The 27,283-nt window shown below is 32.5% G+C and overlaps 2 protein-coding genes across 2 annotated transcripts; both read left to right on the top strand.

Annotated features, from left to right (window-relative positions):
* The first annotated feature begins 9,552 nt into the window (after positions 1-9,552).
* Positions 9,553-11,395, top strand: LOC111384941 (nudix hydrolase 17, mitochondrial-like). The gene is made up of 5 exons (XM_023009289.1): positions 9,553-9,864; positions 10,137-10,236; positions 10,343-10,426; positions 10,524-10,652; positions 10,749-11,395. The coding sequence occupies exons 1-5, from the start codon at positions 9,746-9,748 to the stop codon at positions 10,950-10,952; spliced, it is 636 nt and encodes a 211-aa protein (XP_022865057.1). The 5' UTR covers positions 9,553-9,745; the 3' UTR covers positions 10,953-11,395.
* Positions 11,396-14,997: 3,602 nt separating this feature from the next.
* Positions 14,998-18,813, top strand: LOC111384943 (uncharacterized protein C1450.15-like). Its single transcript, XM_023009290.1, has 8 exons — positions 14,998-15,298; positions 15,401-15,466; positions 15,566-15,608; positions 16,577-16,631; positions 17,031-17,079; positions 17,393-17,460; positions 17,718-17,826; positions 18,429-18,813. The coding sequence occupies exons 1-8, from the start codon at positions 15,110-15,112 to the stop codon at positions 18,468-18,470; spliced, it is 621 nt and encodes a 206-aa protein (XP_022865058.1). The 5' UTR covers positions 14,998-15,109; the 3' UTR covers positions 18,471-18,813.
* The last annotated feature ends 8,470 nt before the right edge of the window (positions 18,814-27,283 follow it).

The following is a 27,283-nucleotide window of genomic DNA, read 5'->3' on the forward strand; positions in this document are numbered from 1 at the left end:
GTGACACCACTGAAGATTTAAGCATAAATAGTGGACTAATGTTTCATTTCAAAATACACAAACATTCTTCATTAGCAAAAACTTTCTTCGTCCATTTCCAGGAACTTAAAGCTGAAAAGTTCTATCTTTGATTCAGAAGAACAACTAGGCATTTTTATCTCAATGAGCTAAAATCTTCAATTTTTAATTTGGGAAAAGAGGGATTGATATGCTACAATCAATATAGCAATTTCTTCCTTACTGATTGGTGAAAAATTTGTCAACGCTCATTTTCGATTCGAGTTTCTTAAAAATTAGATTCTTTGATTTGTTTTATCAATAACGTTACCCCCATACATATGCTCATTAATTAGAACCCTAAGGTAGGGGGTAACACCCTTAGATAGTGATCGGAATACTCTAGCAAAATAATTCTGCCTTTTATTTTTTTATTATTATTATTTTTTTACCGGATATTCTGATCTCCTACTTCTTTTATCTGATTACTAATAAAAACTTTTTAACACTTTAAATTTCAAGAACTTCTACTAGGACTACGCAAGATTATGAGTAATTTCGTTAATTGTCTAGTTAACTCATTAAATTACTTTTTTGCTTTAAAAATGTATTTAAATTTTATTTAATTTTTTATGAGTTTTTGCAAAATTTTTTTGGGTACAAATTTTTTTTTTTTTTTAATTTTTATATCAAGATATCCACTTTACAGTGACTAAATACTGGAGTCTACACCTTGGCCCCCTCAAGCTGCAGATAGGTTAAACCGCATGTTGTGTCCCAAACTGATCAGTGCTCAAGAGCCCCCCTAACTGATCTGCCAAAGTGGCATGCAAATCGTTTCCCATCTTTGTACCTTGCCTTCCAGTAGAGCTCCTGCCTTTCAAGATAAATCCTGCCTTCCAGGAGAATATCTGCCTTTCAAGAGCCTTTCAGGAATCGAACTCACGACCTCTGATCTGTCAGCCTTGGAGCGCCCTCATCTTTGTCAGTTGGGATGTGCCCTGAGGGGCTTGTTTAGGATACATTTTATTCCAATAATATTGATCTGCCACCCACATCTATTCAATTGTCCAACCTCCAATGAAAATCCATACAGAGAACTAGATTGAAAGAGAACCAGTGTTTACTTTTTTTTTTTTTTGTGCTAGCTCTTGAATGAAGAATTCTCTACAATTTCAAACCCTAACCACTTATTTATATAAGTTCAAACGGGTTTGACCCATCTTCTGACCTAGTCCAATATTTAATTAACTCACTTAGTTAAATTCGATCCATAAATTGATTAATCCAATTAATTATTTCTGGCATATAATGAAGTAATTCAATTAATTTATTTATTTAACGTTTGTTAAATTAATTAATCGGTAAATATCAATCTCTCTAGTTTCCTTTTGTGCGTGACCCATTAGGTTCCCAATCACGACGCCTGACGACATGAAATATTACTTTGATCGAATCAAAATTGATAAATTAAAATATTATTTTAATTTATTACCAATCTATATTTGCTGTTCCAAATTGACATCTAGTAATGTGTCGGGGTAATACATGTATTGGAAAATATTGTGTGGTATGACAAAACAAAACTCGTTCATTTACTGTGAAACTTTAATCCTTTCGTCAATATGATCTGATCAATTACGAGATATAGAAGTGTGTCAATCCCAATTATTGATCATATCTTTCATTCCGGTATTAAGTTAATATAAGTCGAAAACTCCTTTTCGACTTCTGAATACACTTTGGCCAAAGATTTCGTTATCAACTTAATTGAATGAAATGTAGATTATAGTCTCTTACTACCTAAGAGTGATGAATCATCTATTGGTCTTTCACAACTTTTATACGATTCTTGACATACCTAAACAATGAAGTATTAGTGGCTTTTGACAGAGCAACATCCAACACTACCAAAGTATGACTGTACTCATATAAGGCACCATGAAAACCTTAAATCAAAGGACCAATTCCACTACCGAACGTTAGATATTAACCACTGATACTCAGATAGTTATCCATATGAAATCTCTCAGCAAGACTCCAATATTTTGTTCTATAACAAAACATTCAAGCGTCCATTTAAGTGTCACCAAATTTTAACTTGTGAAATCAGCTATTTCATAAGTAAGAAATACCACACGTGGTGATCTATATGTATAACGATATCCGTATCACGTTATTACTTACGACTATGGATGATTTAAAATTCAATCATATGTAATTTGTATCTTACAATTATAATTCTTTGTGATTAACAAATTATCAAGATTTAAATCTACGGACTCTATTATTTAATTTAATTTAATATTAATTAAATAATAGATCTGCCGTAAAATTTTATCAACCATATATTAAAAGTACTTATGTCCTGAGCCGGACATGGCCCAAGGCAAGTGAGCCCATTGTTTTGGACCTCATATTTTAGGGGGGCTCTTAGAAAGCTCAAAGCCTCACTTGCCTTGGGCCTCATATTTTAGGGGGCCTCTAAAAAAGCTCAAAAATCGCACATCTCTTTTAAAAAAATAAATTTTGCACATAAAAGAGGGAAACGAGCGGATCGCCTTCCTCTATAAGTTCATCCATTCCATCCAACCATTCCAATCGACAATCGTCTTCTCCACAGACGACACTCCAATCCAGTCATCCAGAAGGCAGAATTAATCTGCAGGTTGGGCGAAATCCTCATGTGCGAAATCCGCAGGTTGGGCATTTCTCCATCCATTATATGAATTATGATTTTATTGATTTTCGAGAAGTGTAAATTCAATTTTTTAGTGATTTTTAATGGAATTATTTATTTGGACATATTTTTTATGATAGTTTCATGTTCCATTTCATTAAGAGTATGGATTACTAATTCTGTGATTCAATTTTACTCTATCACAATTGACAATTCATCCAATTCTTTTACGGTATTATTTCGAATTACTGCCTCATAAATGATAGTCTTTATGCTAGTCATGTTAAATAATATTTTTATTACTGAAGGCCCTTATTGATGTTGTAACACGTAGATTTGTGGTGGTTGTTGGGTGAAGGTTTATGGAGTTTTCTTTTGGGTTATCTTTTTGGCTACTGGTAATTTGAAATTATTTATGGATTATGGTTTTGGTTTGAAAGAATTTATGCTCCGGTTCTCTCATTTTTCTTTTGTCTCAAAAGCCTCATTTGAGAACCCTAGTTTGTCTTTTCTACCTCATCATCTCATGTTTTCTTCTTCTTCTTTTCTCTTAGCTGTGCCCATTTTACCTTTCTTATATGTTGAATGGTTGTGATCTATTTTGATTCTTGAAGTAATGAATTTACTTTTTTGGCAATAGGATTTTAGTGGTTATTTTATATTCAATACAAATTTTTATTTTGCTCATTTTTGCTCCATTTGTTATTCTTATTTGAAGGACATTGTATTTTGAAGGAATTTGCATTTTTTGAGCAATTGATGTATTGGATTGCATTAAGAGAATGAACTGTTGTTTTGCAAATGTCTAGATTGTCTATTCTTGTCACGATTGCCTCTGTTGAAAGTTTCAAAGTTGAAGTTGATTAAATTTTATCTTCGATCATCCATGTCACTAGAGCAATTGAATGAATTAGTTATGATTTTTATTAAAAAAATATATGTTGGAAAAACTTGATGTTAGTAGTTTGATTACAAATTTTACATCCCAAAATGTGAGAAGACTAAATCTTATGCTAGCCTAATTTTTCGGGTTGTGAAAGAAGTTTTATTTTGCTATTTTATCTTTTGAATTGTATAAAGGTTTCTATTTAATATAAAAGGTTAATTATTAAATATTTACATATTGTTAGACTTGTAAAATAAATTTTGTGCTGGGGGGCCCCATAATAATTAAACGCCTAGGGCCTCTAAATTCTCAAGACTAGCCCTGCTTATGTCCAAAATTGATTGGACTTTTGGCATAACACTTACACACCTCTCATTTTCAATAAACTTTCAATGTTTTACATTGAATATAAAAACAATAGAAATGGTGTATTTCTTCTAAGGTAAAGAATAACTTCAAAAATAAATCAATACATGATCTCACACAATCTAATACTAATTACATACAAACTTGATAAGCAGAATACCTATGCATTAGCCTTACAATTTCCAAATACCATAACAAATCTTATCATTTTATTTCAGTTCAATAATTGAACTAATCCATTATTGGGCTTGGTTGACTTGATATTATAATTTGTACCAAGTCAAGCTAATAGTGCCATTTGTTGGGACAATGGCCGAATAAAAAGGGTACAACTTTTTTATGCCAAATGAGTTCCATCATATGATGCCATACTCTCAATTATTTGTACTTTATATATGCTTCGCGGCCCACATTTTTCATTTTTCATCCACTTAATTAAGTCACCTCGAGAGTGTGATTCCAAAAATCAGTTAATTGTCTTTGTCCAAATTGTTTTTTACATAGTAGATTACTCTTATGATTTACTTCACGAATCAAGTGATTTAGAAAGATCAAAATTGTTCTTCTCTTTGTAGATTATTAAGGGATAAAATTTCATTTTGATTAAAAATGAAAACTTAACTAATGTATAAGGATTCATACTAATTTTCTTAACAAGATAAACGTTTGAAGATGAAACCCCTGGCAATGTAGCACTAGCAGTCACAATCCCTTGTTATTTGAGGAAGAAAAATAAGATTGATTTAAACGTGAAAGATTACTCTCCATTAATATAAGGGCCTGTTTGATAGGCTTGGTTTTTCATGGAAAATGGAAAACATTTTTCATTTCCAGCCAAAAGTGCATGTTTGATTGTTGAAAATTTCCATGGAATTGGTTTTTCAATTCTCACCTCATATGACCAATTTTCTTGGTTTTTAAGGAGTTCAATTTTCTTTAGTTTGGTGGGAATTGGGTTTTCCGTGTTTTTTTCTTATATATATTTTTTACTTTTTTTTTTTTTTACAGTGGAAACAAATTCTATCCACAATTGTAACAAATTTTATCCATTTAATTACAATTTTCATGAAAAGTAAAGTTAAATGAATACAAAAAGATTCAAAATTTCAATATTTTTAAAGTGAAAATATACCAATCAAATACATTTAATTAAAAATTACCAGTAAAATAAGTTCTAAACAATTTAATTTTTTAAAATTCATTTTCTTTCCATCTAAATTTTATGTTTACAATCAAACGGATTATAAGATTTTCTGCGTAAAAGTTCAAAAGTAAAAGCGTACAAATTACGCTCAAAGCGAATAATATTTATACCAAGTTGGTTGATGTTATGTTACAAGTGGCCACTGAACCAAATTCAGCCAACACTTAAATTATTTCAAGGCCCACATTTTCCCTCCACTTAATTAGGTCACATCAGAGGGAATCCTATCATAATCTGATTCCAAAAACCAATTATCTGTCGTCTTTATCCAACTTGCTTTTTAAATGTCGTGTCGCTTTCCATTCATTTGCACGGTTGAACTTGAGGGGTTTAGGAGGACCACTATTTATTTTTTTTAGGTGAAGGTGCCAATCTTTGAACCATAACTATAATCGAGGAAATAAAAATTCTTAACCAACTAGAAGAGGTTGAGTTGGTCCATTGCTCTTCTTTTTCTCGAAAGTTTAGGTTTGTTTGGAAGAATTTTTTTGAAAATTATTTTTAATCACAAATTCTATAGAACCAATAATTTTCAAAAAATTATTTTTTATTTAAAAAAATATCATCCGAACAAATGCTTAATGCATCTCTCATGGATTAAAGAGTTTCTCAATGACAAACATATAAAGTCATGAGCTAATATCCTCGACAATATTGATATTTCAAATTGAAATCTCAAATCTCAATATGACATCTAAGTGGTTTAGGTCTAGTTCGAAGTTCTTGCTAGGAATTTCAAAATTATTATTTTTATAATCTATCAATTAGGCCCCCGTTTGGCCCCCATTTTCTAGAAATGAAAATGGGTGGAATAATATTTTTTGAAAAATGAGTGATTGAAAAAGAAAGAAAAGATTTCGATTTACGTGTAATATTATTTTATGAAAGATTGTATGGTTGAAAAATAGGAAAGAGAAAAATGAAATGTAATGTAATAAAATTTAATGGAGACCAAATAGGAGCTAAATCACAATTTATGTAAATTTACATAAATTAATACATTAACCCATTTCTTTCATGTCCCTAAGCCAGTGGTTAAAAATAAAAATCCTCGGCCGCTCTTAAGTAATGCGTTCAATTTATTAGCGCAATCTATGCCTGATTTTTTAATATGTGGAATTAATTGATGTGAAGAATAAAATTAGATCAATCATGACAAGACAATCACAATCTCTAAAATATTAAAGATGCACTTTGATGACAGGCCATTTTCATTTGGGGAAATTGCAGCAGGGTTTCTAACCTTTTTCATTTTTTGCAAATTTTACTCTAACTGTTGTACCAGCGAAAATTCCTAATCTTTCATAAATATGCACCTAAGGTCTATCTGGATGGAAACCATCCAAAACACCGTCAACTGACCGAAAAAATTTCTTGAACTATATGTTACTACGACGATTTTATTGAATGTTAATACCTTTTTGGACGGTATTTTTGGATGGTGTTTCGGACGGTTTTATTGGATGTTGATTCCTTAATTTTTTCGATCAATTGACGGTGTTTTGGACGGTTTCCGTCCAGATGGACTTTAAGTACATATTTAAGAAAGGTTAAGATCCTCCGTTGACACCAATAAAGATTAGGGTAAAGTTTACAAAAAATGAAAAGATTAGAGGACCACTACTTCAATTTTCCCTTTTCATTATTTAAACATGAGTTGTATATTATTTAATAGGAATCCAAATTCTATTTTGGTTCCCTTATTAAGTATTTTTATTTAGCCTGTCCCTTGGAAATTTAAAAGTGGTAGAAAAAACTTGTATATACTATTAATTGAAGTTTGACAGAATCTCGTTTTTTCTTAACCAATTAATGGGTTCTAATATTCCCAAATAAGACAAAGAGATTAAAAGATGGAATAAAATGTATTGCAATTTAATTTTGTTGACATTAGGAAGTGTTACGCCCCGTATCCGAAGCAATCAAAGGAGGTCATGTAGAGGCACTACATGTAAACATCTAGCAAAGGAAGGAAACAAGCTACCCTTTGGTCGAGGCGCTATCCACTCTATTGATAACAAAAATTAATTATTACTGTTACATGTATGGTTGTTTATTATGGATGGATAAAAAAGAAAATAATGTACTATTTCAACTTTATTTGTAGTAAATTCAACTTAATATTCTATACTAATAATAAATGGAGTAAATGCGAATACGCGCCTTTGTGCACGGTTCCGCACCAAATTCATGAACTTACTAGTAATAATAAACGTGTTTGAGCCGGTTGTGCATCGAGTGCCAGGATTTATAAGTGTGTTTGACTTTGAATAAACCAACCCAAACAGCAAGTTTGTTGAACATATGTATATTGTAATTTGGTCCCTTAATATATGATAAATTTACTTCTCAGTCCAACTTTTCAACTTGTTTAGAATTGTGGCCTGTGCATCATCCAACTTGTGGTTCTGAAGATTTTTCATAATATTGGATAATGAATCGACAGGATTAAGCTATCACCCCTCTCGAGCGTAAAAGAGACAGAGAAAATATCTCAAGTCAATGTACAAGCACCATGCTCTACTTCGGTTTCATAATCAATTAGGGCAAAAATAAAGCATTGGACATGTATACAATGCAAACCCTTTTTTTTTTTTTTTTTTAAATTTACGAGAAATTTAGCGAGTCTTTATTTTGCTTCTTTCCGATTGAAAGTTATAGTATACATATTCGAATACTACGATAGTGTTTTAAATGCACAAATTAAATAAAAAATAAATGTGTCATCTCTTCAGCAGTTTAGCTACTTAACCATAAAATGGATTTTGACAAACTAGTTGCTATTCAATTCTTTTGGCAACATTCTCCTCTACTAGTCTTTGTGCGGAAATAATCATTTTTCATATGAATTCGGCCCAATTTGTCCATTAAACTTGTACATGCATCTCATATGGAGTGAAGGTCAAAGATGTACTCGCATCGTTCAGATCATTTTCGTCAATTTATGTACAAAGTGTGTATTCTCCGTCTTTATTATTTGACACCCGTGCCCTCTTATTTTTTATGTGATGGATTGTAAAAATAAAAAAATAAAAGAAAAAATGAAACCTACTCCATGGAATTGTGGACTACAAATTGAGTTGAAGACAACACAAATGGGTCTAAACGTCAGTAGATGCTTTCCTATGATGGTTAACAAGTACTATAATAATTAACTCCAAAAATAATAAAGTAAGCCATGCAAAGATCCAATTATGTCAAAAGGGTTGAACCTCAACCTTGAAGGATCTCACTGTCCCATCCTTGAAGTATAGTGAGGGAGGTAAATCGCAGGATGTGTCCCAACAGATTAGAGAATAAGAGCTTGCACGTACGCTAGTGCCCACAAAGAGTCTAATTCCACATTTCAGGAATCGAATCCTCACACTGCGATTGTCAACAAGGTCGAGATTACCTCATTCCTGTCTTTTATACTACAGGGTTATACTCCGGGGGGGCAAAAAAGATCCAATTATGTCAAACATACTCTAGGTTGAGCACGCGTTAGAAAAGAATTTTTTTAATTATGGAGATGTACAAAGATCCAATTCGAATGGAGAGTACAAAAAGTCCATTTGCAGTATTTGGGAAATTTTCAGCACAAAATTGTAATCACCATAAAATATAGGTTAATTGACACGAATCACCTCTATCATTCACATATTTTTATGCAAATCGTCTTTATCGTTTCAATTTCAACATTTCACCCTCATAATCAACAAACATTTCACTAATCTTCTATATCATTCATTCCATTAAATTAAATAAACCAAAAAAAAAAATGATAAGAAATAACTACAGTCAAAGTTTCAAATTATTTCAAAACGTACAAACAAGTCCCATTTAATTTAGCCATTGTTTGATTCCCTTTAAAATTTCAATATATTTTTCTCTTCTTTTACCTACACATTTTTCAATAAAATATTATTACACATAAATAAAAAGTTTTTCCTTATTTTTTAACCACATATTCTTCCAAAAAATACTATTTCAAAATACATTTTGTATCCAAATTTATCGTTATAATGGTTGTCAAATAGGAGCTCGACTTGTCGTAAGCCTCTATTTTGCACGTTTTATATATTGGATAAATGATAACGTAATATTTTTGAAATACTAATATTATTTTTTGAAAGTTGTTGAGGTAATTAAAAATTGAAATTAGTAAAAATAATAAATATATGAATATAACTTTTTATGGAATTGTACATGTATAATGTGAAAACCACCCATAATTGAGGAAAAATCATGCAAATTTCCATTAAAAACATGACCAAGTGGGCAATCCATCCGTATCAAGTGGTTATTATCTAAATCCCCACGCCGTGTCACACGTGAGTCGATGTCAACGTCAGCCAAACGCGTCCCAATCAACTCCAATTTCATCGCAAATGCCTTGCCCACCTTCTTCTCCCTCTATATTAACAACCACAATAATCTCAACAAACTCAAAATCCTCTTCTCAGGAAGTTTTAACTAATTCGATTCTGTTGCAACCCAATTATTTTTAGACTGAGATTATACCTTATTTGAAAGATTCTCTCGCCATTGCCCAGTTTTTTGCTATATTAACTATTTTTTTAACAGAAGTAGTGGCTTTTTATTAATTGGGATTTCTTCATTTCTATTCTCTATGTGTTTTTTGGAGAAAAACCTTTCATCTACCATGCAAATCAAGAAACTGGTGTCTTTGCCCTCTCGTTCTGGGAGAGATTTGCAACGCTACAATCAGGGATATCGTCAAGTTGTTGGGTATGAATCTTAAATCCCTTTTTTTATTCTGAATCGTGAGTTTTTTGGGTTATTAATTTAATGAGAAATATTCATTTTTTTATTTTTATTTTTTTGGTAAATTTCTCATACGGTCTGGTTTATATTCTTTTATTCATGATATTTTTCATCTGGGTTTTAGTTTACTTTGATGAAAAGTGGATCTAAAATTTTTCATATCGTAAAGATGAAGTTTATTTTTGCATTTATTGAATTTGAGCCTAACTTTTTCGTTTTAATTCCAAATTGTGCAGATGCATTCCATATAGATATCGGAAAACCAACAAATCCCAAGAAGAATTAGAAGTTCTTTTGATCAGTTCCCAAAAGAGTTCAAAAATGATGTTCCCTAAGGTATTTTATTACAAGTTTGTAGTGGAATTATTAAAAATCCTTGATATTATTTTTCTTTTAAATAAAATTGTGGTTAATATTGTTTTTTTTTGCAATGGAATATCAGGGTGGTTGGGAAATTGATGAGGATATTCAATTGGCAGCTTCAAGAGAGACCTTGGAGGAAGCTGGTGTAATTGGCTTGCTTGGGGTTAGTATTTTTGTTCCTTAAATAGCTTGAGCCCTTTTTTTTCGTTTAATCGTGTTAAATTGTTCTCTAATATTGTTTACTTGCATTCTTTTTGCAGGAAAAATTAGGGGAATGGATTTTTAAGAGCAGAAGCCAAGAAAAGTTTCATGAGGGATCCATGTTTCCCTTGCTTGTAACCGAGGAACTCGATGTTTGGCCCGAGAAAGAAGTCCGTCAACGAATTTGGGTATGTTTTTACTCTACATATTCTGATACAATTCTTTTCTATGCGATTGTGTTATGCCAAACGAGTCTTGATGTTTTATCGAATTCCATTTCACAGATGACGGTAAACGAAGCCAAAGAAGTATGTGCGCATTGGTGGATGAAGGAAGCTTTGGATGAGTTAATTCGTCAATTAACGTGTATGCAAAGGAAGGAAGAAGAACCTTTGGGGTTGTGTAGATTAGAATACCACAGAAGCGAAGAATCAAGAATGAGCATTGGAGACCTCAAAATGCAAACAAAGAAGTCGATTATTACTTAATTATTTGAAGGTGCGAATCCGTGCAGGAGTCTATTTCTCCACTATTGTGAACTTTCAAGCAACTGCGGAAACTTATTACTCGAAAATGTGGAGTTCAGATGGAAGTTGGGGAGGGAGGGAGGGAGAAGTTGATATGGAAATAGGGAGAAGATTTTGACTCGATTCTTTTATTCGTTTATTCTTCTTAATTCTAACTATATTCTTTCTTCTTTCTTAGTAGTTTCATCGTTATAGGATGCTTGAAATGTCTCTAAGAAGTTGTAAAGAACGCCAGTACTGAATATAGGTTTCTTTAGAAAATTAGTGTGAATGGCCCTGACTTTCGGATTTCCAAATTGTGTTGCTGATGAATATATTCTAAGAAACTTTTGCGGTATCATTCGGATTCAGATGCCTTTGAAACAGTTGCATCGGAAGATTATTCTACTGACGTATTTTTTCAATTTTGGATTACGACTTTAGGATTTCTTTGATCTTCTTTATAGTCAATTAATATTGTTTTATATTGAAGTCAAGAAAACGCGCGTTGTATGTTCTGTGAAATATATTCTTCATTCTACTACATCAATTAAAAATGTTTCGATGAAGGTGAGATGTAAATCAACGACATATGCATTGTTGTTGATTTTCTTGAGGATTTTGGAAGGTCTGATATTACGGCAATGTAGTTTGTTATGAGAATCATTTAAGAATAGTGAAAGTTCAAAAATAGCTTATCAAGAGGGGGTGAATTGATTTTTAGATCATTTTTTTTTTCCCGAAAATGAATTCAGATCTAAAAGTAATGTACTAGTAAACGTAGCAACAAAATAGATACACAGAAATATGAAATCAAATAAGGAGAGTTAATGATAACAATATAAAAATGGTAAATAGAAGAGAGAGATAATGCAAACGATTTAATTGTGGAGGTTTGACCCAACGCAATGATCCATATCCTCCATTATCAAACTCTTCGGTATGAGCAAAGCCTTTTCATTAATTTGATTGACTTATGATGCAATCCAACTTTCTACATTACTTTCGTTGACTCACAAACAATGAGCATCAACCCTTTTACAACATTGAACTTTACAGGACCTCGTCATGTCGGCTGTGGAAGCTTTTACTCGAGGGGGTGCTCTTGATCTTGTGAATATCGCTTATTTTGGTGTTCATCAGAATTTTACAAATGAAACTTCTTTCTTAATAAATGATACAATCAAAATTAAGTACCAAAAGAGAAATAAGCTAACACTTTAATAGATAGCAATGAATATAGCTCAAATGTTTGAGTAATGTTAGAGTAGAAAAACTTTTATAAGAAAAGTGATTTTCAACGATTCGATTCACTCAAAAAATTGCTTCACTTCAATACTCCTAAAAAGTTGTTGTACATGAAGAAGTGAAGTGCATTTATTGTAGTCAAGACGCTAGAAAATCTGTTGATCTGGATGAGTCATCCGAACATCACGATCTAAACCGGATAGTGCACAAGTAGCTGTTACGCGTCAGATACAGAACGGTCAATTTTTTTACCATTGGAGTCTCCGGTTGTCCGAATGGACAAAATGTATTCAGACGCTTTCCCCTCGTGATAATTTTGTTCAATGTAGGCTTTGAAGGATCTTTTCACTTAATTTTTCAAGACAAGTGATTTTGTAAGAATTTGATTGCCGAGTTGAAATCCTTGTCTTTTGAAAATAATTTTTATGCAATCGTTTGTATGACATGAATCTTTCTTATGCATTAAAATTCTTTTTGTACTATTGTCGATTCAACACTAAAAATTAAAGTGTTTTACTTTTATATATAAATTCAGATCATCTACGTCTAATGTCCCAGTATTTAATGTTTGATTTTTCTTCAAAGTACTTTGACTTAAGTGCTTTTTTTTTTGTCCATCAATTGCCAATTTTGTTTTCGCGTTGATCGTCAATTGCACGTCTCTTGATCTTGATTTTCATGTCTTTATTTGTATTAATTTTACAAAAACGCTCGAATTCAATTTGTTAGAAATAAACGCAAATTTGTTTTTGATAATCAAAACAAGAAGTCAACTATATGTCAACAATTTTCCTCCTTTTTGATTATGACAAGCAAGATGATTTGCAGTATAGCAATATGATAAGGAATTGAACAAATTGACAAGGAGTTGACTTTAATTTTCATACATATATTTCCCCCTATTGTTTTCATTTATATTCCCCCTATCATCAATAATTTACATGTTTCCCTTTTTAACATTTTCCCTATCATGCATAATCATTTAACTAATCTTCTCCCTTTTGGCATAAACGAAAATAAATGCGGGAAAAGAGACGTAAGGAATTCAATGATAAGAATGAAAGGAAAAACATCGAGCATTGAACAATAGCATAATACACTGTAGAGGGAAGCGAGCGTAGAAGTTGACAAAGAAGGCGTTCTGTTGTGCTTGCATCTTTGCGTGTCGGGCGCGTATATCATTCTACTATGCTTGAATCTGATGAAGTAGATTGTCGAGGCCCTCTACCGAAGAGGTGAGAGAATCAGTGCTTCCATTTAGGGACCACACTGATCCTCGGTAAATGTGAAGCCACCACCCACGGGACAAGGAGCATTGGAGCCCGGTATGTCATGAGGAGGACTCGAAATAGGTGGTATATCATCTTCTTCATTTTCTTCATCACCCTTAAAGGGTTGAGTCAAGGGATTTGACGAGGGGTCGAACCCTTTTGTGTGCACCACCTATTGCTCATGTTCCTTAACTATCTTAATTATATTATATTATATTATTTATTCATTTTCATTACTGTTTCTTCTGAGAATTTGTTTGATTTTCTTTTACAAATTTCTCCAGTTTAATGTTTTTTCTACATTTTTTTTTAAATTTATTTTCCTATTTTTTATGATAAAATAAATTTTTACTTTTTGTTTGACATAATGGAATACCAGAGAGTGAATGCAGAGCTGAGCGGTCTCAACCATAAGGTTGCATAGGTAATAATCTATTATTCCATGTTATGTCAATGACCAAAATTTTGAGAAACGCTTATATTTTTCGAGTTCAATGGTAGAAGACATTTGATCATTTTTTTATTATCTTTTTGTTTCTTTATTTTGTTGTTGAACATTTAACAAAGTTTTAGATTATTAGTTAGTGTTTACTACTAAAGCAATAAATCGGATATGAAGTGTATTTCTGTATTGATGTTAATATACGTATTAAAATTTGTTCCAACTCTTTTCCAAAAAATAAAAATAAAATAAAAGTTGAATCTGCTAAGGAGTCTTCTTGTTGAGCAGAAATTACCGTGGAAAATGTTATCTTGAGGAGTACAATTCTGGATCGAACTTGGGTGAAAAAAAAATGAATCGCCTGGCTATCTTTGTTGCCAGAATAACCTAACTCGTTTGGGAATAGTCATTTTGGTTGCAGTTTAACTTTCCCATTTTAGTTTAACTTTCCCATTTTAATATATAAATCACTAATTCTACCATGAAATCCACTATTAATGTTTCAAATTGTAACTTTCCCATTTTAATATATAAATCACTAATTCTACCATGGAATCCACAATTAATGTTTCAAATTGTAACTTGATCTTTTCACAACTTTTTTGGCAAATTTGATTATGTCCCCTAACTTAAAATATCGGCGATAGATATTGTTTATGTTTAACATTTTGTCAAAGTGAAGCAATCAATAACCTTTTATTTTGAGTGAGTCGGTAGTAACCAAACATAAATATTGGTGATTATTCATTTAATTAACTTTTAAGTTTGGCATTGTTTATTACTATGTAAGATTTCCATCCGTCATGGGAAATTTGTTGTCCAGGTGGACGAACGAGTTACGAGAATTGAGATGGACGATGAAAGGATAATGTTGTATAAAATTGAGGGATTAATCAGTAAATTTTCATTTTTGATGAATGAGATATAATCAAAGATTAAAAAAAAATGATTATTTATCTAGTCCGGTTTGCATCCCATTTTCAAAAAACTCTTTTTTTTTTCCCCCTTCAAATTCACTTTCAACCAATTTTTTCCTATTTTTTAACGATACCATCCAAAAAAATCAGTATTATACAATTCATTTTTAAAAAGTTCATTTTGGGGCGGGGAATTTTTTCAACAAACAAAAACAGTCTTAATCAATTCAAACTCAAAGTGGTTGGTTTGAAGAAAACTGAATGGAGAAGGAAAAGAAAAGGCAGCGAAATTTAAACAAAAACGACCCAGATTTATGTATATCACCAGCAAAGGTATTTGTGTTGCACCTGATTTGTGGGCTTGGTTTAGCTTCAGCTTTCTGGGCAGCTCAAAATTTCTATTCGATAAATCTCCTTTCAAATTCAGCAGAAACTCTATGTCTAACCTGGGTAATCATTGTATTTTCTTCAATTCCCATTTTTTTATTGCATTACATAGCTTGTTGCATATTTTTGTTACTGTTATTTTTTTGTTTCTTTTATTTCTATCAGATTGTTGAAGCTTCAGTTGTGAGCCTGCTGTACAGTCTGTTTCGGCACAATTCAGATAAAATTTCTGTAAGTTATATTTACATTATTCACAATTTCTGATTAATTCGTTTATTTACGTTTAGGTTTATTAATTTATTATAATTACTTAATTTTTTTATTGAACAGTATTTTAAAGCCGTAGGGAGAGCTTTGTTGGGACTTCCTGCAGGTTAGACTTTAGCCTTCTTGTATATGTGATTCATTGGGTAATTTATGTTTGTATTATCGGGTAACTCAATATTTATCCGGTAGTAAGGGTGAAGTCCTTTACACGTGTGGTTTGAATTGTGCAGTGCAGGTGGAACTAAGAATTTATTGTGCGATTTGATTATAAATCTACTTGTGAAACTTTATACAACCTTGGGTCATGATTATTTATTTCTTGAATGAAAAAAGAGAATGGGATACATTTTAGTGGTAACTGACATGGAACTGAGGCAGTCGACTAAGAATAAAAAGCTATGATACTCAACAGAACAACAATGTCTAGACAATTTTGTCTTGCAAAAAACATGGGGTTTTTCGATAGTGTGGTACTGGCCAAATAGCATCTAATTTGAAATGATTTGTCACAAATTACAACTTCCAGGCATGAGTTGTTGCTCCAAAACAAAGCTTTGTGGCACTGTGATACCGTCTAAATGGCGTGCAGTTGTGCACTAATCAAAGAACAAAGCAAAACTTAAAAAAAGATCCACATCAGAGGAAATAGTCTAGACAGAAGAACTTCATCTCTAAGAATCCCCTGCCCTATTCTACTGGATGATAATTGAAGTATGGATAAATTATTTTGATGGAGATTCAAATCTAATTTAATTCATTATAAAATCTTAACACTTGATAAGATGTAGAGCACTGGTTGTAGGAGCATCTCATAAGCAGGAATTTCTGACAAACAAAGTATAACTCACTACTTGGAAACTTGGGCCATTTTACAGCTCTATTTGGTGGTGTGAGGCACATTCTGAGGAAGTGGAAATTTGTATATAGCAATAAGTCTGCCAGCAACTATAGTTCTGCCAAATTTTCAATGACAGACATTGTATTTAAGCCTTGAGCTATATAGAGAATGTAATATTTTCTTTCATCGGTATTATCCATGTTGATTCTAAGAGATGTCTCTTTCTCAATTTGTAGGGGCCATTGTGAATGCACTTGGAGCTATTGTATTGGGGGCGCCTGTTGGTCTTCAGTATGTGATTACTGTTAGCTGTGGTTGCTTTTTCCATTTTGTGATATGATTCTGATACCAATTTGAGAACACAACATTTAATTGAGGTTGGACAAAAATGGCTGTGTTCTATCTTATTCTATTGCAAAAAATAACTCCTTCCATGATTATCTGGTACTGCACATTTATTTCCCTCTGATGACAAGTATATACTTTTTTGTTTTCCAAAATGCACCCATATTTGGTTTGGGGGTAATGACAGTGAAGAGTCATCGTATTCTAAAGCTCTGTCCTCAACTATGATTCTGTTAATATAATCACTTAAATGAATTAAGTTTGGATGAACTCAATCTTGCTCTTAATATTGCTATTTATAGTGCATAAAATTTACTGATATTTATCCTTTTTAAATGCATACAGGCACTTCAGAAGAACTGTTCATTGGTCTCTCCTAATGTCAGTTGTTACAGTAAGTATCTCTTTGTTCATTAATATGTAGCAAAACTTCTCTATCCATTAATAATAGAGCAACAGCGAGTTTAGAATTTCATTCTGAGGTAGCATGCTTTATATTCTATTTTTTCACGCTTATCCTTTATGACTATGAATAAATTTACATAGTTATGGGTTAAACTCCAAACAATACAGCTGCTTGTCAATATCTTGTTTCTAAAACAAAATCTACATTCTGAAATCAAATTTGCCAGATACCATGTGTATCACTCCCACATATTTATTTCTATTTTCCCTTTCTCATGTTTTGCCATGTTTCATTCTATCAGTTTGTCCCTGCAGCTTCTGTTTTTGGCTCCTCATGGACTGATTGGCATAGAATATTTGCTCAGACAATGTAAGATAGTTAGCTCACCACTGTGTGCATCTTTCCATTGAATGATCTGCTTCCATTCAGTTCATGTAACTAACCAAACTACTAACTAGTGCTGCTGACATGATAATGGGGTTATCATGAGTGTCTTTTCCCTGTTGTTTTTATTTAATATTTGTAGTTTTATCTCTCGAGCTTTGGATTCAAAAATTATCTGTGCGCTTTAACACCCCTTATTATAATCTCACTGGTGTTTTGAGTTTCACAATTTCCTTTTCCAGGCCTATTGGATCTGTAGATTATATGATCTGCTTGCCTGCACATGGAGCTGCTATAGGAGCTTGGTTTGGCGCTTGGCCTATGCCTCTTGATTGGGAAAGGTCCTGGCAGGTATAGAGCATTGAAATGGAACTCGTCCTATTGACCTGAAATTATATTGAGGATCTTGCTGGATGTTTTGTGATCTATTGTGTGAAAACGCTCTGTTTTATTCTCTTATCGATTGCCTGTAGGAGTTTCTATATTTTGTTTTTTTGCCTTTTCTGGCACTGGACTCCATTCTGCAAACAGCTAAAGTTCAATTTATGATGCAATTTAAATCTGGCTTTCTTTATTGAATCACTTTCATCAACTATTTTTTCCTTTGGTAATCAAAGTTGAAAAGAATGATTTGCATGGTTCAATGGTTTGCTTCTTTTAAAACTGCTGATGTCTCTTTACAGTAAATTGCAAATTAAATCAGATGGATGCCTGTTTCTTTAGGTTCACTATTCACGTTCATTGGTTATTAGGATGTCCTAATTTTGTAATCTTTGCCAAACTTTGATGCAGTTTTGCCTATTTGTGGATTACCTTGTTTTGGAAATAATGTTTTCGGCTATTCTTTTCTTCTACAAATCTAGCTAAATACTACCACTCTAAGCTAGATTACGAGTCTTGGTTGGTAACTTTTAGTTTTTCTGGTTTGTGAAACAAATTGACATTATGAGCAGGAATGGCCAATTTGTGTGACTTATGGAGCTATTGTTGGCTAGTTGGCTGGAATGATGATGTCATCCGGATTTGTTGTCTTCAAAAACCGGCGACGACATGTGAAAGGAGAATAGTTTCAGACTGATGTTCCAAGAGTTATGTTGTGGAGTACCCCAAGTGTGCTTCAAACTTGTAAAGTTCTCGGACCAGACTAAAGTTGAACTTTTAGAATTTCGGACATGTGCAAGTTCTTATGAATTCCTAACACCACCAGTTTTTGCAATGATTCACAGGAAGATTTAGAGAAATGGATCCAGCATATTATTATTAATTAATGTTGTCGAGGCAAATCTTGTATTATTGTTGATTTCTTCGTTAATGCTATGTGATCTTATCTTTGTGAAATTTTTGTAAATATTTTAGGACCTAATTGAGAATATATTTCTTAACGAAGAATGTGTCTTGCCAAAAGAAATTATGAAAATCCACATAATCCCAAACTTGCAACACACGATAATAATATAGAAATGAGAGTTGATTTTCTAGTCTAAAAAATGGAGATTGGGTATTTCCTCAATTCAAATTTTAATAAATTTTTGAAGTCTATAAATTTAAGTGTTTCTAACTCAGATTTTTATTGATTTCATTAAAATCAGGGTGCATCTAATGCATTCTGTTAAAATTTAGCTGTCTCCAATGATTTCTGCATTTAGAAGGATTCAGGGACGGATCCAGGATTAGATCCAAGATTGGGCTATAAAATTTCAAACCGAGCTACTAAGCAGAATTTTTTTTTTTAATTTACATATAAAAAACTGATTTTTTATCCAAAAATAAATAAATAAATAACCTTAAAAAAAAGTTCTTGGGCCTGAGTGTGGAGGGCTACAGCCCAGCCCTCCTAAATTCGTCTCTGAAAAGATTTCATTAATTGGATAAATTTTTAATTGATTGTAATGAACTTCAAGCCCATATAAGGGGAGTTTTTGTAATTAACTGAAAACCGTGGTGCATTTTAAGTATAGCATTCTAAATTTTTTGCTCATATGGACCAAATTGACAATTTTGCCCTCTTCAAAAAATAACTGAAATTTTTGCATGGGTGAAAACACACAGTACTCAAAAGTTAGGAAATATTTTATATCCCAATACCCATCATATATAATAAAGGCCAGTATAGAGGTCATTAACCAAAAATTATATTAAAAGAATATATAGATTAGGGTGTCACATTACAACACTTCTAAGGTTTTGGTACACACAACATAGCAGAGAAAATAGTTGAGCAAAGAATTAATTTCATCTTGGTGTCCATAGCTAAAAGTGACATGCTACAATTAGGGTGCAAGTATAGAATTTAGATGGAAATAAAATAAATCCTAGACAATTGAATTGCCTATAAATTATTCATATGGAGATTATTAATTAAATGTGTTTGATTGATTTAATTTTCAACCTAAAAATGTTATATTTGTCCATTTTCCTATTGGTGGGTAGAGAGAGAATGAGTGGGTGGATGAGAGAGAAAGGAGAGTGAATTGTTTAAAAACTTATTCCCTTCAAAAAAAATATTTTCATTTTTTTGAGAAAAATATAGTTACGTGACCAAAAGTAGCAAAATATTTTCAATGAAAAAAATATCAATCAAACAACACAAAATATAAATTCGGATGAAAATGACATTTTCCATGATAAATATTGCAATTAAATGCACTCTTACAAAAATTTCTTTACAGAATTAATACATAAAGACAATTATCTCCCTGTGATTAGCTGCTGCCAAAACAGTTTTTTGGCTTTTTTGACAATAGCCAATTAGGACTGTAAGCAAAAACTGCAAAACTGAAAAATCGAACCAAAATCGCATTTTAGAAACTGTCGATTTGGTACCATGTGAACCCGATCAATGAAATGATTTTGACCCAAATCAAACCGATCTTTAGGTTTGAGAATTTTAATTGCGGTTTAAAACCAAACTGGACCGGCGAAAAAATATATAAAAATGAAAAAATGATTTTTTTTGAAAATTCATCCAAATATGTAAAATTCAATAATTTTGTCATTTGTCAGTATTTCTGTCAATTCCTAATTTTCTAATACAAATATATTATTATTATTATTATTATTATTATTATTATTATTATTATTATTATTATTATTATTATCATTATCATCCAATAATCCTCATATTTATTTAATAATTTCAAGACTAACATAATCTATCAAAAGCTTTTTTCCTCTTCAAAATTTAGATGAATTCCAATCGATGCCCAACACAGTTTTGAGTCATCGGCACCACACACTTATTTTTCAGATTTTTCACGTATCTTCAAAGTTGAATCGAAGTCCATTATATCAAATCGGAGAAAAAGAGATTCTAGACCTTTGGTGATAATATTTGTTACAAATAAAGTTTAAGATTAATAATTTTTTGGAGCAAACTAAGGTAAGAATCTGAAATTAAATGTGTTTCGTAACATCATACAAACGTAAACTTGTATAATTGTTATCTTTAGATATTATAAACAATTGCTTTATTATTGTGGTTGGTTTCTTTTTGTTTAATCAGTATCCTTTTTTTTCAGATATGATGATCACGAGATCTTGTTGGACATCATTATATTTTTGGACCTTATATCTAGTTTATTAGACTTGTATTGTAACGTTATTGTATTGTCATTAGCCTAAAAAAGGTGAAAAAAAAACTTTGTTTTAGTTTATTGTGATTTCACTTTGATTTAGTTGATATTTAAATTTATAGTAGATATATTTAACCCATGTTTGAGCCATAATTTTCATATCATCACAATGAGAAAATTGACTATTGGAGAGGAGGTTGGGTCCCACATATGAAATAGCAGGTCAACAAAGGCGGCTGGACTTGTGGAATAACAGTCCAAATTTTCATTTTTTTGTCCCAAAAATTTGGTTCAAACAGGGGCTTAGTTTTTTTATTTTTTTTAGTGAGATATAAATATATATTAAATTCAATGAATTAATGACATAAAAGTAGACGGACAAAAAAATATTTGGCGAAATCGACGGTTTAAAATTGGACCAAACTGTTAGGTTTAGGTTTGAGTTTTTCTCAAACCGTTTTGAACGGTTTGATTTGAAAACTGTCAAAAATCGATAAAATCGGACCGCTTACACCCCTACAACCAATCACAAGAAGACAATTGCCTCATTGTACTAATTCCATAAAGATTTTTTTGTAAATTCAGAAAAATCCTAGCAAAAATACGAAGGCCAATAAATCTAATTTGTAAATGTTGTTGAAAGGATTGTAGTACTTTTTAATGAATATTCATGTTTGTAGGTATGCATTGAATTATAATAGGTTGTACTGAAGATGTATTTCTTGCATTAATTGTTCTTGAATGTTGTGGTCGATTTTTTCGGGTCAATGACAATTAGTATCGTAGTACACCACTCATTTTCATTAACGACATTACGGTATGTCATCATACAATGACAAAATATGTGGAGTTGATTCCAGGAACCCTATAGTTTCTAGATGTCAATCTGACATTAATTTTGTTTCTCAAGTATGATAATTACTTTGAGATCTATTGAATCTTAATGGGAGATTTCGTGAAGAAAACTAAAAACGATTGGAATTGGTATGGCAAACGATATTACATCATTATGATCAATATAAGCACGTTTTACACTTAATCGGATCTTATAGGATCAACTTTTGACCCAATTCTATCAAGACACAAACATCATTAGAAAATGACAACGAAAAAAATAAAAAACATTAACTTTTATCAAGACACAAACATCATTAGAAGAACTACAATCCTCTTTCATGTATCCTCCTTTGTCCCGTCATCAGTCACAAACAACATCGTAGTCCTTCCCATAATGCTCACCCTCTTTCTTGCTCTCGCATTCTTCTTTGAACATTCGATCATTGAAATCAACCCACAACATATTGTTTCCATTATGTTCGGTATTGGGACGACTACTACAATTGAAGTCGCAAGGAGGTGGTGACTCCAATTTAGAAATGGAACCGGAGCAATTTGACCTCTGTAAGGATCATAAAATCGTCTTCTATGATAATAGGTTTCTCCATGGTAGATCCTAGTATTTCTTCGTCGAAGATATTTGGAGCTCCATAATGCAATTCTTAGGACTCCTACTATTGTTGTTATTCATTTGATTCATTACTCACAACTACAGAATTTTGGAGAATCGGTGCAATGTTTAATAAAGTTTATGGCTATCTATAGACAAGAAATCATTACCAGATGAATATTACGCGATGGTTCTTATATAACCAAAATGTTATGATCTGAACCAGACCTGAAATCACTTGAAAGCGGAATAGCTCTGATATCAATTTGTTGAGAATTCGGCCAAATAATTAAAGTACGAGAAAGTATGGGCAATATGAAAATAATAGATCACACAATAAACAAAATTTTTGTGAAGGAAGAGTGAAATTTATTATTCCAAGAAACTGAAATTGTCTTTACAAGATTTAACTCTCTCAATCTAAATCTAAACAATCCTCTTAAATTTCGAATGTATACAACAATGATTTAATGGTCAAGTCTACGAAGAGCATACACCTTGTGGAGTATTTATACGAGCCAAATCTTGGAGTTATGGATGAAGTAGTCTTAATTCAAAAGTCTGTATCCAAATCAAACTCTCAATGCATGGCAAAATTTGATCCCTTATCTATCTGAATTTCTAAACTAAAAATTGTCTAGGCTTCTTTCATGAACTACAATTCCAAATCACATGGAATTTGAGTTACAATCTAATAAACTCCACATTGACACAAATTTCAAATCAAGGAATTAAGTCCTTGCTTTTCAAGTCATTCTCCAACTCTTCCACCATGTCCTTCCCAGGTACAGTATGCCCTGCTGGGCATACTCAGCAATTGTGAACTAAATTCAAACCTTGCTTACCAGTATAACTACCTTGTGCACTAATCTTGCTTGAATCTTCCCATTCACCTCCAGCTCCAACCAAGTCACCAAGACTGCTCGAATAACCATTTCATTTCCAACTCCACTTGAGTTATCAAACCTGTTCAAATCACCATGAGCAACGTGATCATCAAGATCACAACTAGCACCTCTAGAGCTACTGGAAAACTTCCTAATATTACTGTTCGAATCACCATGAACAAATCGATCACAATCAACTCTACCTGAGTCACCGCTTATCGAACCATAAGCTGCAGTTGTATCCACAGTGATCGTCAAACCTTCTAACACATATAAACGGGTCTTTCTTCGTCCCCTTAACATAATCTAGGCACCTTAAATAACTTTCAAAACTTTAGCTCCATGGTATATCTATACACTTTTGAATCAAGAATACTTAAAGAGATTATATTCTTGTTTATACCTGGAACATGTTAAACTTGGGCAAGTGTCCTAATCGCCCCATCAATCATCTTGATTTTGACATTACTAATCCCAGCTATTTTACAAGACTTATTATTTTTCATCATCCAGAACCCCCTGTAACCGTTTCATATGAAAAAACCAATTTCGATTTGGACATATATGAAAATGCAAGCCAAATCAAGAATCCAATCCTTGTCAAATTTGGAGTCACAATCAGTAATTGCCAAAAGATCTCCACCACTACAATCTTCAACAAGCTTGGCATCACAAAAATTTCCTAGTTGTCTCTTCTAATCTGTAATAGCATACTTGTTCTATCACTAGAGCAATCTCAATCTCTCTTTATGTGTCCCTAGTTGTTGCAATACCAACAAACTATATCACTGTTGCTATCTTTGAACTCTGACCCTTCCATGACCACTTGTCTTCCTCTCACGAATAACAAGATCATCTACCTGCGCCTCAGATCTAACGACCAGATGCTTCATCTTCTCCTTGCAATAAATCGCATCATATACCTTGTTAATAGTAAGAGTATCCTCGTTATAGAAAATGATATCTCTAAAAGTCACATATGAAGACGACAATGAACATAACAAAATCAGCCCCAAATCCTCTTCATCATACTTGAGCTCTATGGTATCCAAGTTTGCAACAATTTTCTCGAACACCGATAGATGATCTTCCAAAGAACCACCTTCTGTCAAAGATGAGAATACAACCGCTGCTACAAGTGTAATTACTTGTCAAGATCTTTGTCATATAGAACCGCTCCAATTTTAACTACAACCAGTGGTACTTTTCTCTTTTACCACATCTTGAAGAATTTGGTTATAAAGATATAGATAGAGGATTGAAAAGTCCTATCATATATAAATATGATAGGACTTTTCAATCCTTTCATTGCTTCTCCTCCATAGCTATTGTTGTGGGCATCCTATCTATCCCCAACAAAGCATCATTAAGATCCCATTGTGTAAGAACCAATTGCATCTTGGTCTTATATAAATATAATCTACTTTTGTGACCAAGAGTAGAATCTCGAATTTTATGGTTGTCATAATTGACCTTGCTTCAACATCTCGTTTACATCGAATTCTTATTTGATACCAAGTGTTATAATCCAGACTAGACTTGAGATAACTTTGTTAAAAGTGGAACAATTTTGATACCAATTTGTTGAAAATTTGACCAAATAATTAAAGAACTAGAAAAATATGGGCAATATGAAAATAATAAATTGCTTAACAAACAAGATTTTATATGAAGAAGATAATTTATTACACCAAGGAACTAAAATTGTCTTTACAAGATTTAATTATTTCAATTTAAATCTAAACAATTCTCTCTCAAGTTTCTAATGTATACAACAATGATCTAATTGTTATATTGGGTCTATGAAGAGACTACATCGATGAAATAGAGTCCTTAATCACAAAGTCCTTATCAAAATCAAACTCTTAATGCATGATGAAATATTGATCCCTTATTTATCCGTACTTCTAAACCGAAATTATATAGGCTTCCTCCATGAGCTACAATTCCAAATCACATAGAACTTGAGTCACATCACAAAGTAAGACTGATCTAGTTCAACAGCTAATTAACTGAAAATTCCACAAAATAATATTTCTCATCACATTTAGATTAACATAAGTATTTGATCTAGTGGTAGATGCACATATTTTATGTTCGATTGAGTGTGTAATTTTCGAAGTTGTTTGCATTTATTGTAAAAAAACAAACATTATGATTATTTTGAACATAGGTTTTAAAGAAATCTATAATGACAAATGAAATGTGCAAAGCATTAGTAAAATATAAAAGCATCTGCAACAGCAGGCTTTAGAAAAGTTTTACTTGCAAGGTAGTCAAGCAACAGTATCAAATATGATCACGAGGTTATCAGAATATCTATTACCTAATACTAATAAGGTGTTGCCAAATGACAAAAAATCTTAAAATTCGAGCAACTAGAGAAGGTTCTCTAGAACATGACTTTTTCAAATGAGCTCCATCTTCCTTAGCTTGAATTAAATGAACTAGGTGTTAGGGTAATAATGCGTGGGTCGACTTTGACTAACAAATAATGAAATTGAGAAAACGCAGCTAAAAATGGACACAAGTATTTACGTGGTTCACCCAATTTTGGCTAAGTCCACGGGCAAGTATAGGAGGATTTTACTATAGTAGGAGAATTACAACTCTCTAAATACAAGGAGATACCAACAATTAATCTCTCTTGTAATAGAAAAAAACAAGTAGAAAATACTCTAGGAAGAAACAATAATTTTTCTCTCTATTTTTATCTCTCTGCTCACAATTTTCTTTCCACTCAATCTTTTCTTTTCTTTCAATTTTTTTTCTCTCCAACACAGCTTATTTCACTTGGAATGTTAGTTCTCTATTTATAGATAAATTTGGCTTCAAACCATCTCACTTTGTTTGGCTCAAAACCTGCCATCAAGGTGCATATGAAAGAGGAGAGTAGGATGCATGTGAGAGCCTTGTTGGGCAATTAATAGCCTTGCATGTGGGAGACTTGTTCACGAAGAAAGTGGCTGGACCAAAGCTGAAAAATTCCACTGCCTATGTATTAAATGCTTGCATAAATTTTGTCATTTTTTTAGTCAACATTTGTGGCTTTAATTTTCAACATTTCTCCCACTTAAAGTCACTTTTGTTGACCACTTCAATCCTTCCCATACTTGCCATTTCCATGCCGCTTACATTTCTGCCGGGCCGATAGAGGATCAACACCATATGAACTTGTCAATACCGATTGGCTTTGTCAACATATCTGCTAGGTTGTCCATTGTTTAGGTTTTCTGTATATCCACACTTCCTTCTTCCACCTTCTCTCGAACAAAGTGATACTGGACTCGAATATGCTTTGTCCTCTAATGAAATGCTGGATTCTTTGCCAAATGCAAAGCACTCTGACTATCACAAAATAGAGCAATCTTCTCTTGTTTGTGTCCGAGCTCCTTTTTTAACATTTGTAACCAGATTGTCTCTTTGCTGGCTTGTGTAGTTGCCACGTATTCTGCGTCCGTCGTAGAAGTAGCCACGATAGACTATAGTTTCGAAACCCGGCTTACAACTCCTCCAGAAAGAGTAAACACATATCCTATGATGGACTTGCTTTTGTTAAGATCACCTGCATAATCTGAATCAACATAGCCTCTGACAACAAAATCTGATCCTCCATAACATAATGTAGCATTTGAGGTACACTTGACATATCTCAGGATCCTCTTTACAGTACTTCAATGCTCTTTGCCAGGATTTGCCATGTATCAACTAACCGCTTCCACTGCTTGTACAATGTCTGGTCTTGTACAGATCATAGCAAACATCAGGCTACCCACTGTTGATGCATACGGTACTCAAGACATTTCCACTTTCTCTGCTTCATTGCTATGACTCATACTTGAGGATAACTTGATATTAATAGGAAGGGTAGAAATTGGCTTACAATCTTGCATATTGAAGCA

Source organism: Olea europaea, unplaced genomic scaffold (assembly GCF_002742605.1).
Source record: "Olea europaea var. sylvestris unplaced genomic scaffold, O_europaea_v1 scaffold3053, whole genome shotgun sequence".
NCBI lineage: Eukaryota > Viridiplantae > Streptophyta > Magnoliopsida > Lamiales > Oleaceae > Olea > Olea europaea.

Excerpts from the sequence above, each read along its gene's own strand:
- LOC111384941 (XM_023009289.1), top strand. The coding sequence starts at position 9,746 with ATGTGTTTTTTGGAGAAAAACCTTTCATCTACCATGCAAATCAAGAAA. Across the intron at positions 10,237-10,342 it reads CAAAAATGATGTTCCCTAAG|GGTGGTTGGGAAATTGATGA; the intron begins GTATTTTATTAC and ends ATGGAATATCAG. Across the intron at positions 10,427-10,523 it reads GTGTAATTGGCTTGCTTGGG|GAAAAATTAGGGGAATGGAT; the intron begins GTTAGTATTTTT and ends TTCTTTTTGCAG.
- LOC111384943 (XM_023009290.1), top strand. The coding sequence starts at position 15,110 with ATGGAGAAGGAAAAGAAAAGGCAGCGAAATTTAAACAAAAACGACCCA. Across the intron at positions 16,632-17,030 it reads GGGGCGCCTGTTGGTCTTCA|GCACTTCAGAAGAACTGTTC; the intron begins GTATGTGATTAC and ends AAATGCATACAG. Across the intron at positions 17,461-17,717 it reads AGAATATTTGCTCAGACAAT|GCCTATTGGATCTGTAGATT; the intron begins GTAAGATAGTTA and ends TTCCTTTTCCAG.